The sequence below is a fragment of the Myotis brandtii genome, unplaced genomic scaffold (genome assembly GCF_000412655.1).
Source record: "Myotis brandtii unplaced genomic scaffold, ASM41265v1 scaffold426, whole genome shotgun sequence".
NCBI classification, from domain to species: Eukaryota; Metazoa; Chordata; class Mammalia; order Chiroptera; family Vespertilionidae; genus Myotis; species Myotis brandtii.
The window spans coordinates 298,487-310,812 of NW_005366314.1; the positions used below are offsets into that span (position 1 = coordinate 298,487).

Here is a 12,326-nt window from a genome sequence, read left to right on the forward strand (position 1 = left end):
CAGGCTGGCGGGGGGGCAGTAGGGGGCGAGCAGGCCGGCAGGCAGAGTGGTTAGGGGTGATCAGGCAGGCAGATAGGTGAGCAGTTAGGAGCCAGTGGTCCCGGATTGCGAAAGGGATGTCCGGCTGCTGGTTTAGTCGGACATCTCCCAAGGGGTCCCAGATTGGAGAAGGTGCAGGCTGGGCTGAGGGGCACGCACACACACACACACACACACACACACACCCCATGCATGAATTTCATGCACTGGGCCACTAGTCTAAAAAATAAAGGCAGTTTTATGTAGGATGAATTCATTAATTATAAAACATGAAAGACTTTAGATTTCTCAGAACAAATACACCATGTTATCATTTGTTGACATTTGTTTGCTGATTGAGAGATTCTTGTCATTGGTGTTCCAGAGACTTATGGAATAGGCAGTGATTTTTTTTCTGTTGAGTTAATACCTTTTTCCATGTTTAACAGTGATCTCTCCAACAACACTTCACCAGGAAGACTCCGTTTTGTCAGCCTGTATGTGGGTGTGGGTTAACATTGCCTTTTGGACACAGATGTCTTTGCTTATGTGCTTTACTTTCTCTTTAGGTAAAGAATGAAGGAGACGATTTTGGCTGGGGAGTAGTCGTGAATTTCTCCAAAAAGTCAAATGTTAAGGTAAACTATTTGTTCTTAAAATAGAATTTTATATAAATTGTTAATGAAATGTTTTTTTTTCAGACTCACGAAATTGATCAAAGATGAGAAAGGATTATCTTAAGAGAAGATGTAATAAATACTGCCATAGGAAATAATTTTTTGAATAATCTTAAATGTCATGCTTAAAATGGCATGGGTTATTTTCCTAACAACAACAACGGATTTTAATTTCATGATAATTTATATTTCTCCTCTGAGCTCATCAGTGCCAAGGACACCGTCCCTGGACGCGTGCGGGTCAGTGTCTGGGAGTGAATGACCTTCTCTGCTCTTCCAGCCCAACTCCGGGGAGCTCGACCCGCTGTATGTGGTGGAAGTGCTTCTGCGCTGCAGCCGAGAAAGCTTGAAAAACTCCGCTACGGAGGCTGCAAAGCCGGCCAAGCCGGAGGAGAAGGGGGAGATGCAGGTGTGTGCTTAGCTTTCATCTCGGGGTACAGAGACCCTGTGAATTATTGTAATCACCAGATTTCCTGAAGCGATCTAAATATCAGTAAAATGAGTAATGAGATTTAAGCTCTTTTTCTTTTATCAAATTATGTCAAGGTTAATAGTGACAAAGTAAAAGATAAAAAGAATTTAAAAATTTAAATTTTCTTAAAAGTTGGATCTTATCTTAGCTATAAAGAAGTCTTACTATTATTTTTACCATCAAATAATTATGCAGTTTTACTTTATCCATGTCATTGATTACATTCCTGGTAGAGGTGGACACTGCAGGCAGTATGTTCCTGCAGCTCTGTCCTGGTGGCTTTGCCAGCTGCAGGTGCACCTCCCACTGCCGCTCGTCCCAGCCGCTCCATCACAGTCGAAGGAGACTCGGGGTCAGGAAACGAGGACCAGAATAACTGAGGGCCAGACAAGTGGTTTCTGCTTCGTTTTCTCTAGGCAGAGCATTCCCAGAATCCTTCCGCATTAGGTAAAAATATCCGTAAGGGACGTGGAATAGACGATCACAGACCACAGTGTACTCTACGAGTTCCTGCCATTCTCTCCTATAGATCTTACAGACCCATCTCTCTCTCTCTCTCTCTCTCTCTCTCTCTCTCTCTCTCTCTCGGCATGACAGCTGCTTAAGAAGCAAGATACCCTGTACTAGTTGTGATGGAGTCAATCTAACAGTTTTATCACTTTTGAAGTTTGCATCAAAAGTGTACTATTACACATTAAAATCAGTGTTTTTGTGTGATGAATTTTGAGCATTTTTAAAACAGCTGATTTGAAGTAGGAAGTCTAATGTCTGCCCTTCCTCAGGCACGGTTTCTGTTGACTGCTATTTTCCTGGTGCATGGACATACTTCGTTGTTTCTTTACATGTCTTGTAATTTTTTTGCTGAAACTGCACATTTGAAAAATGGCAATAGATTCCCCTCTTCCCTTCCGCCCTGAGTTTATTCTTGTTGCCAATTGTTGTTTGTTGGGTAGACTTTTCTGAATTAGTTGTATGTTGTGCATGGCCACTGACATCTCTGCTTGGTTAGCTTAGTTGGTCAGCTAATAACTAGAGACTTCCTTACGGCCTGGGATCCACCAGGTGCACCCGTCTTTGGTAGAGGTTCTGCGTGCACATTGCAGCACACCTGCAGGCCTCAGCCAGCGAGTGGGCAGCGCTGCCTGACCGTACTTCCTGTGTGCACAGTCTTAGGGCAGCCAGCGGTAAATGCTAGGCCAGGTGCATGTGGCCTTCTAGGTGCCCAGGGATGTGTCAGGACCTTTCACATCCCCCTGTGGACAGTTTACGCCTCAGCTTTATTTTAAGCTTTTTGTTTACCTTATTGCTTGATCTCATTGTTAATCATTGTCTTGGGAAGCCATGATGTTAAACAGTGGACTCTTACTATTTTCAACAAAGGCCTCAGGGAAAAAGTTGTTGGCTCTGGGGGTACTGAGTCAGGTCGGATAAGACAGCCCTGTCAGTGGAGTCTCCTGGAGCCACCTGACGGGTGAGGTAGTGCCAGTCCTCCGGGGCGGAGCTCGGAAGCACTCCGGCTCTGCTCCTGCCTTCCCGTGCCTGCCTGCCAGCGGTTTTCACTGTGATTGCGGCTGCCGGTCCCCAAGGCTCCTGGGGACCAGGTGGGGTAAATTACAATACCACAAAGCTCCCCTCGGACCCAAAGCAGCCACTTGTTTTTGCTACATGCTCCTTGGGTTGCTGTAAGCCTTTGGTTAACCTTCCACATTCTGGAGAGAAAACTAGATCAAGGCACTAATTCAATTTTTTTAAAATACAAAAGTTAATGAAAACTACGTTCGTTTAAATAAGTTTGTTTTGACTTGATTAAAATTCAGTTGGTTCAAAAAGATCTTTCTTGAATAAAGAATTTAGAAATTGTGTTCTAGCTAATAGTCTTGATTTGAAGAATTGAAATTCATTTAGAATGTATTGACTTAAAACTTACTTCTGATATCTTATTATGTGCTTATCTTAAAATAGATTAATGGCAAATTTGCAAAGATTAAAAAGGCCTAACCAAGTATAAAAATGCTTTCTACTATTGGCATTCTAACAAGTTTCCAATAACTGCCTATGTGGTTGTTTGGATTTATATAGGTCACTGCTGCACCATGATAAACCTGAATTCTAAGTTACTCTGTAAAGGTTATTAGGTTTAGAAAGTTGAATGAACTGCGCTATGCACATGTTATGATACGGTTTTAAATCACTTTGAGTGTAGAGATTTATAATACTGTGGGAGCTATTCAGTTGGTTTTTGAGCATTTAACTTCTTATTTACAAAACTTCAGTCTTAGGATCTCTCTGTCTGTACTCAAGCAGCATTAGAATTGGACAGTTTCTTTCTTCCTTCTGGTTCCGGTTTTTACAGAATAATCTTTATTCTGTTTCACGGAGATTCTCAAGTCCGTGTGCATACTGAATGCAGCTGCAGGTAGAGCGAGGGAGCTGTTTTCCTGCTGTGGGTCATGTGCACCCCTCAAGCTCCGTGCAGAAGAGCTGTCCTCTCCCTCTGGTGCTGGCTGCCTGGTGCTGTGGTGATTGTTTCTCACGTCCAGCCAGACAGCCCGTCTGGGACTGACGAGGTTACACACTGGTGGTTGGAAGGCACATTCATCCCACACGATGTCTTCTTTAAAAAATGTGACAGTTTGAGAATAAAATGATAGTAAAGGATTATAATCAAATAATGAAACAAGAATCTACAGGTTCATGTGAGATAAATAGATGATGATGTTAAAAAGTCAACATTAGACAACTACCACAGATAATAATGACTCAGATAAGAATAATACACGGATACTAAAACTAAGGAGTTGAAAGTTTAACAAGGAATGGGATATTTACAAAGTAAACCTCTCCACACATTTCTTAGTAATTGTAAAGGGCCAAGTAATAATTTCTAAAATGTGGGAACTGAAGCTCAGGTTAGGTGACTTGCTCACGGTCATACAACCAGCTGCAGACTGAATTCAAGCCCGGATACTCGGGACTCGAACCCACGCCTAACCACTCTCACTTGTTCAGTAAAACAAGATACTTAGTACCAGCAGCCAGTGACAGGTGTCTGTCACTGATTATGTGAAGGTAACCAGAGGAGACCCAGACCAATTTGGACCTCAGTTCAGAGAGGCCTCCGAACTGAAAGGGAGCCAAATGGTGAGGGAAGGGTTCTTGCCTGGAGAAAGCCTGGCAGGAAGGGAAAGAGAGGTGACCTTGACGCTACGTCTAGTGGAGCACAGTGCTTTCTCTGTCGGAGTACTGCTCTCCTTCCTTGCAGCCCACCCAGCGCTGGCGGGCCCGTCCTCGGCCTTTAACCCTAAGGAGGCTCCTCCCTCTGTAGTGCGCTGTGTGGTACTTGGAGGATTCCTAGTGCCGGGTGTGAGGACGCACAGATGAATACGTATGGATTATATATTGAGCGGTCACTTTTGTGTACCATTTATAGGCCTGTTATTTAGAGGTTTGAATTAGTTTTTACTTTTTTTTTTTTTAATTTCATTATTATTTATTTATCTATTTATTTTATTGCTTAAAGCATTACAAAGGGTATTACATATGTGTCCTTTTTTCCCCCGCCCTTGACAATACCCCGGCTTCCCCTACCCCCCAGTGTCTTATGTCCATTGGTTATGCTCATATGCATGCATACAAGTCCTTCGGTTGATCTCTTACCCCCCTCCCTCCTGCACCCCAAAAGTTTTCACTTTTAAAATACTGTCTCTACTAAGATGAAAGCTTCTGCAGTGATCATTTCCTACTTATACTGTCACATATTGTAAATGCAGCTTCCTTTTAGGGATGTAAACTAAACTTAGGAAATGGTAGGATCTGACAACGTGTGATTTTAATTGCAACATTTCGTAACTTTTTTGTTGGTAGGTTGTTCCAGTCTTGGTGCACCTCCTGTCTGCTATCAGCAGTGTTCGGCTGTACATTCCCAAAGACCTTCGACCCCTGGACAACAGACAGAGTGTTCTCAAGTCGATACAGGTACACAGTGACTCTATACATTAAATGCACGTTTCCTGCACATGGACTGAGGCTCCGTAGCGAGGCAGCCGAAATGCCTCCTTTCCGAAAAGCTGTGGATCTGTCGCAGTGGTGGCCGCCACGCCGCTCCCTGTCCTCTCTGCACCTCCTCCCCGAGCCACTGGCGGGCAGGAGTGTCAGTGCTGGGCCAGGGCGTAGCCATTTTCAGTGCGGTCAGCAAATGGTTGAAATCATTTTATTTTCAACAAAAAATTAGGACTTGTAGAAAACTTTATTTTCTACTAAAAAAAAGGAACTTTGTTATTTAGTCAGTAAACATTTAAATTAGCATCTACTGCTCATGGGAGATTATATACTAGAATCTGAGACAACAAAGATAAAGGAACAGGCTACTTTCACTAGACCTTTTTAAGTTGTATCTATGTATGCATTGATCTATTTATTGTTTGTTTGTTTGTTTATTTTAATTCCTACCTGGCCAAATCCTATCTCATCTTTGAAGTCTGTCTTAGACCCTGAAGTCCCCCAGGGGGCGCTAGTCTGCTGTGAACCATCCCTTCTCTGAACTCACATGCTCATCATGTTCACAGTTCAGTCATGTAAAAAAAATTAGCAAGAGGGATCTGGACCCTTTTAAAATTTACATCTTTTGACTCAGTTGTGCCCTCCCTAGGTATCAACCCCAAGGAATTAATCAGAAAATAGAAAACAATTTATACACTTAAGAGATGTTTAGTACACGATTGTTTATGATGGCAAGATGTTTTCACAACCCAGATGTCAGAGAATGGCTTACCATTGGGCTGTGCCACATCCAGACGTTGAACTCTATGTGCTAGGCTACTAGTCGAGTACAGTGTGCCCCTGCATCAGAAAATACTCAAAAGGAGTTTCAGAAGCAACGGCAGTGGGGAGATGCACTCACATATAAGTGATTTGGGAAATTCCAAGCTGTATATATGTAGCAGCCTTATGTTTCCACATAGAAAAGCATAAAAGAAAATACTGATTTAACTAAATTTGTCTATAAATAAAAATTAATTTTAAATGTTTGTTTCAGGAAGTTCAGAAACGGTTTCCGGATGGTGTTCCCTTATTGGACCCTATCGATGACATGGGCATTCAAGACCAGGGCCTGAAGAAGGTCATCCAGAAAGTGGAGGCGTTCGAGCACCGCATGTACTCTCACCCACTTCACAACGACCCGAACTTGGAAGCCGTGTATACGCTCTGTGAAAAGAAAGCACAGGTATGAAGACACGGATGTGTACCCTAGAAGTCTAGGTGTTTCACGAAGTCAATGAGGATGTGTTCTTCATTTTCTTCTCCTATGGGTTTCATCAGCTATAATGAAACTATCTTCTAAGTAGTTATGGACTCTTAGTAAGGCAAGATAAAGATCATCTTACTATAGTTTGGCATTTGATCGGGGGGGAGGGGGTTCTTTGCAGTTTTTGGGTTTTTTTTTAATCCTCACCAGAGGATATTTTTCCATTGATTTTTAGAGAGAGTGGAAGGGAGAGGTAGAGACAGAGAGAAACATCGATGTGAGAGAGCCATGGATTGGTTGCCTCCCACATGAGCCCTGACCAGGGCTGGGGAATTGAACCTGCAACCGAGTTATGTGCCCTTGAATGGAATTGAACCTGGGACCCTTCAGTCTGCAGACTACCCCTCTACCCACTGATCCAAACCAGCTAGGGCAGCAGTATTTTTAATGAGATATAATTCACATAGCATAATATTCACCTTTTTTTTTTTTAAAAAAAAAAAGGTTTTTATTGACTTCAGAGAGGAAGGGAGAAGGAGAGAGAGATAGAAACATCAATGATGAGAGAGAATCATTGATTGGCTGACTCCTGCATGCCACACACTGGGGATCAAGTCTGCAGCCTGGGTATGTGCCCATGACTGGAATTGAATCCCCCGGGACACTTCAGTCTGCAGGCCGACACTCTATCCACTGAACCAAACCAGCTAGGGCAATATTCACCTTTAAAAAGCTCACAATTCAGTGGTTTTTAATATATTCACAGCTCTCTGCAGCCATAACCACTGTCTAGCTTTGGAATATTTTCATCACCCCCCCAAAAAAACTCATACCAACTATCAGTCACTGCCTCCGCCCCCCCGCCCCAGTCCTGCAGCCACGCTTCTGCTCTCTGCCTCTACCATGTGCCCGCACTGGAGGTTTCATCTCAGAAAGGCATACAGAGTGTGGCCTTATGTGTTGGCCTTCTTGCACTTAGCGTATGTCTGCAAGGTTCACCCGTGTTGCCACATGGATCCGTGCTTTACCGCAGGGCACATGTGCTGCCCGGCTCGGGCGTGGCTCCATGGCTAGTTGGACCGCAGTGCGTTATCCAGTCATCAGGTGATGGGCATGGGGGTTTCTCCACCTGGGCCACCATGAAGAACGATGCTGTGAACATTTGTGTCCAAGTTTTTGTGCGGATATGTGTTTTCATCTCTCTTGGGTGGCATTGGGTCGAACTGCTGGGTCATACAGTAACCTTAGGGTGAACTTTCTGAGAAAACTGCCAAACTTTTCCAAAGTGGCTGCACTGCATCCCATCAGCAGTGTATGAGAATTCCCATTTTCACATCTGCCCAGCACTTGTCATTGTCTGCGTTTATTGTAGCCATCCTAGTGGTACAAAGCTGTAGTAGTTCAGCTTTTCATGGTCATCAGCGGAAATCTCCAAGCAGAAAAGGTGATCTTAGAGCAGCCGTGGGCAAACTATGGCCCGCGGGCCGGATCCAGCCCGTTTGAAATGAATAAAACTAAAAAAAAAAGACCGTACCCTTTTATGTAATGATGTTTACTTTGAATTTATATTAGTTCACACAAACACTCCATCCATGCTTTTGTTGCGGCCTCCGGTCCAGTTTAAGAACCCATTGTGGCCCTCGAGTCAGAAAGTTTGCCCACCCCTGGACTAGAGCCATCCTGAGTAATGAACTCAGAAAAAGCTTTTGGAAGTGAACACATCCCTCTCCACTGTCCACCTCTCTACACCTGGAATCTTTTGTCCTGTACACGTCACTTCCTCCTTAACGCTTGTAACGCATTTTCGTAGGGTCTACATTTAATATTAGTTACTGCCACGTATGATTCTATGAGAATAATAACGCAAACTGTAAATAGGGCACATCCTTAGTTGTGAATAAATTGGCCACCATCATTGCCTTCAGAATAGCTACTCCTAAACTGAAGCTTAATATAAAGACTACAAAATCCACCTTCCCAGTCCCTAGCCTGTCTTCGTGTCAGTGTTTTTCTGAGCACCGAGCCTCTGCTTCAGGATTCTGTGGTTTCCATCACACTCTTGTCCCAGCAGAAGCGTTTGTAAGAGTTACTGATGAGCTGAACCTTAAAACTCGCCCACTCTCAAGGACGGCCTCGAAGTCCGTGTGCTTTGAAGCTTTCGTCTCTGTCTGTAGGATAAAGACCTGTTCTCTTTGCTAAAGCCGTTTCCAGGTTTGTGATGTAATTTGAGGACAGAGAGAAGGGACACTTTTACCCCAAGGATCGTGGGGGAAATCGAGGTAGTCAAGCGATGAGAGTCACACACCTGACCTTCCTGTCCCTGTTCTCTCCGCTCCCCCTGCTTCCCTGAGGACGAGGGGCTGGAGCTGTGGGACTTGCTGCTTTAGGGGCAAGCGTGTCAAGGAGCCTGGGATTCACGCAGACCCGGCCGCCTCCTGAGCTTCCTCCCCAGCCAGTGGCTGCGCAGCTGCTCCCTTCCTCTCAGGCCGCCTCCTGAGGCTGTTGACCCTATGCCTCCTGCTCTGCTCGGGCTGTCAGTGGATGTGTGTGTTTGCCATCATTTCACAGTTTCCCTAGTCCTCCTCTAGTGCAGCGGTTCTCAACCTGTGGGTCGCGACCCCTTTGGGGGTTGAACAACCCTTTCACAGGAGTTGCCTAAGACCATCGGAAAACACATATATAATCACATATTGTTTTTGTGATTAATCACTATGCTTTAATTATGTTCAATTTATAACAATGAAAATACATTCTGCATATCAGATATTTACATGACGATTCATAACAGTAGCAACATTACAGTTATGAAGTAGCAACGAAAATAATTTTATGGTTGGGGGTCACCACAACATGAGGAACTGCATTAAAGGGTCGCAGCATTAGGAAGGTTGAGAACCACTGCTAGTGGAAGGTCCAGGAATGCAGCGTAAGAAACTCCTATGTCCCTCTTCCTGTTAGGGCTCTGACAGGGAGGTGTGTGGCGGAGCGTCCTGGGGGAATGTTTTTGTGACCTGAGTAAGTCCCGTTTTACTTTGTCCACTTGACTGAGCTTCCTTTCTGCTTCTGGATGCCTTAGATCGCAATAGATATTAAATCTGCAAAGCGAGAACTCAAGAAAGCAAGAACAGTCCTGCAGATGGATGAACTCAAGTGCCGCAAACGCGTGCTCCGGCGCCTGGGGTTTGCCACTTCCTCCGACGTCATAGAGATGAAGGGACGAGTGGCCTGTGAGATCAGCAGGTGAGGCGCGCGCCGGGCTGTCCATCTGGTAGGAAAGAGCTGCCTGAGGGCTGGCGTCTGACAGCACCTTCACGGGCAGTGCAGGGACCGTGACATTGGGAGTTTAGAGGAGGAAAGCGCTTCAGTCTCTTGGATTCCGTGAACTGACATGAACAGCTTTGGCGTTTTGAAGTATTTCCTTTTTACTTATTCTAATGCACGTGGGATTTTTACGTAATTTAAATCTTATTTCACGCACAATTTTGTATCCTTTTTATTTTTTATTTACCTATTTTTCATATTTTATTTTTTGTTAATCCTCACTCGAGGATACTTTTCCATTTAGTTTTAGGGAGCGTGGAAGAGAGGGAATGACAGAGAAACATCAGTGTGAGAGAAACACGTCGATTGGCTAAGGCTATCCTTTTTAAAATGATGGACCTTTTGCCCCAGCCGGTTGCTCAGTGGTTAGATCAATGACCGGCACACCGAAGGGTCCTGGGTTTGACTCCGGTCAAGGACACGTACCTCATTCGCAGGCTCGGTCCCCGGCCTGGTCAGGGCACATGTGGGAGGCAACCAATCAATGTGTCTCTCACATCGATGTTTCTCTCTATCCTCCCCCTCCCTTCCACTCTTTCTAAAAATCAGTGGAAAAAATATCCTCGGGTGAGGATGAACAAAAAAAACAAAAATTATGAACATTTCCCCACCTTGAAACTTAGTCTAATAACTGTTATTCTTCTTTATGTACAGGAGATTTTGTTAAAATCTTGGGCTGCAGGAGGGTATTGCAGCATAATGTTATAGGCCACGGCTTACAAATGGCCATCATAAACACCGCCAACAAACAAAAGCAACAAAACAAAACAATAAAAGAACAAATGGCCGTAAAGTAAATGGCTTGAAACCACAGCAGTCCCGTCATTCTCTCTGCTGGTGTCTGGGCCTGGTTTCCTATTCCCAGGCGAGTGCCGTTAGCCTGAGGTAGATGGTGCTGTGGCCACAGTCACGCCCCGTCGTCTTAGTGAGTCCACACGAGACCCTTTGAAACAGCTTTCTCTGTACTTCTTGGGGCCTCAGGGACGAGGCCAGAGGACTGCGGCTGTGGCTGTGGTGTCAACCATTGCTAGTAGAGACAGCTCCTGTTGTTCCTGTGGGTCTGGTTCCGATTCTGCAGGAGCCGGTGGAGGCTGGAGAGGGACAGTCCTCGGCCACCATAGGCCGCAAGTGCCCAGACCCAGTCAGTGGCCATCCCCGAATAATGTCCTCTCAGACTCTCACTCCAGCATTTGAGGTGCAGTCTCTTGATTTTTAAATGTTCACACACCGATTCAGAGTCGGGTTTTAGTCACCATGTGAGCCAAATAAAAAAAACATCTCTTCAAATGATATTCGCCCCACAGGCTCCTACTTTCCCTTCAACCTGTGATGCAGTTCAGCTTTCCTACTTGGTAGTTAAAGAAACTAGGCACCATCGGTGAATAATTCACCCAGGGTAACTCTAGTCACAGCACTGCTACCAGCTCACCTGCCAGCATGAACGTCACCGAAATCATTTCTTTGTCGAGTTATATAGGACTTGATCCTGTAGACATTAATCTCTGCGGCGTCTGCTGCTGTGGACTGGTCTTGGAAGAATGGTATTGATCTTATTTTAAAATGGAAAGTTTAAAGTCCATTTCCTTTCCCTGATTCTCCCTCTGGTCTGTTTTGCGGAATAAATCCCAGCCACTAAAAGCAAAAACTGGGAGGCATCCTCGTCTCCTTCCCCCTCCGTCTCCTCACATCCTCCCAGGCTGTCCTCAGCCGCCTGCGGGAGTCAGGTCTGCATGAGCCCTCCTGTGTAACGCCCCCCCCCCCCCCCCCCCCCCCCCCCCCCCCAGTCCGTCCTTCATCCTCTCCCGGTATTCTTTCCAGAGCACACCCTTCTGTGCCCCTCTTCTCTGGGTAGCAGTCTCTTCGGATTCTCTGTTGCTTTTAGAATAAACTCCCTAATTCGGTGTGTTCTTCCCCTTCGCTCTCTAGCCTGCCTGTGGTCACCTCTCTCACTCCATCTGTCGCTTAGCATGGCCTTTCTTGTGCTCCCTCTCATGTCCTGCTAATTCTGTGTATTTTCCCCAAGACCTTCTGAACCTTGCTCTGAAGTTCTCTGATCTGAGAATGTCAACGTTTTTAATGTAATCACCTGTATAAGCTCTTAGGTCACTGTCCCGTGATTACCTTTCTTGTCTCCTCCTGCATTAAAGTAATCTTGACCTCTCAGGTTACCGATGCACGAAATTCATGCAGCCCCGGCTTCGTTCGGTCGATTTACATATTATGTTTTTATTATTATACTAGAGGCCCGGTGCACAAAAATTTGTGCACTCGGGGGCGGGGAGGAGGGATCCCTCAGCCCTGCCTGTGCCCTCTCGCAGTCTGGGACCCCTCAGGGGATGACCACCTGCTGGCTTAGGCCCGCTCCCCGGGGGATGGGTCTAAGATGGCAATCAGACATCCCTCTGGCAGCCCGGCAGCCCTCGGGGGATGTCCACTTGCCAGTGGGGAGCAGGCCTAAACTGCAGTCGGACATCCTTAGCGCTGCTGAGGAGGCAGGAGAGGCTCCCACCACCACCGCTGTACTGGCAGCCATCAGCCTGGCTTGTGGCTGAGCAGAGCTCCTCCCATGTGAGAGCGCCCTGACCACCAGAGG

General features: G+C 45.6%; 1 protein-coding gene across 3 annotated transcripts in view; it reads left to right on the forward strand.

The window, feature by feature from the left end:
• The window catches only part of SKIV2L2 (superkiller viralicidic activity 2-like 2 (S. cerevisiae)), a 50,888-nt gene that overhangs the window by 27,397 nt on the left and 11,165 nt on the right, over positions 1-12,326 (forward strand). For all 3 annotated transcript variants that reach the window (XM_005874151.2, XM_014546026.1, XM_014546027.1), the window contains 5 exons: positions 588-656; positions 976-1,104; positions 5,032-5,142; positions 6,203-6,391; positions 9,489-9,652. In XM_005874151.2, coding sequence (XP_005874213.1) covers positions 588-656; positions 976-1,104; positions 5,032-5,142; positions 6,203-6,391; positions 9,489-9,652 — 662 coding nt within the window. The remainder of the gene's footprint in view (positions 1-587; positions 657-975; positions 1,105-5,031; positions 5,143-6,202; positions 6,392-9,488; positions 9,653-12,326) is intronic.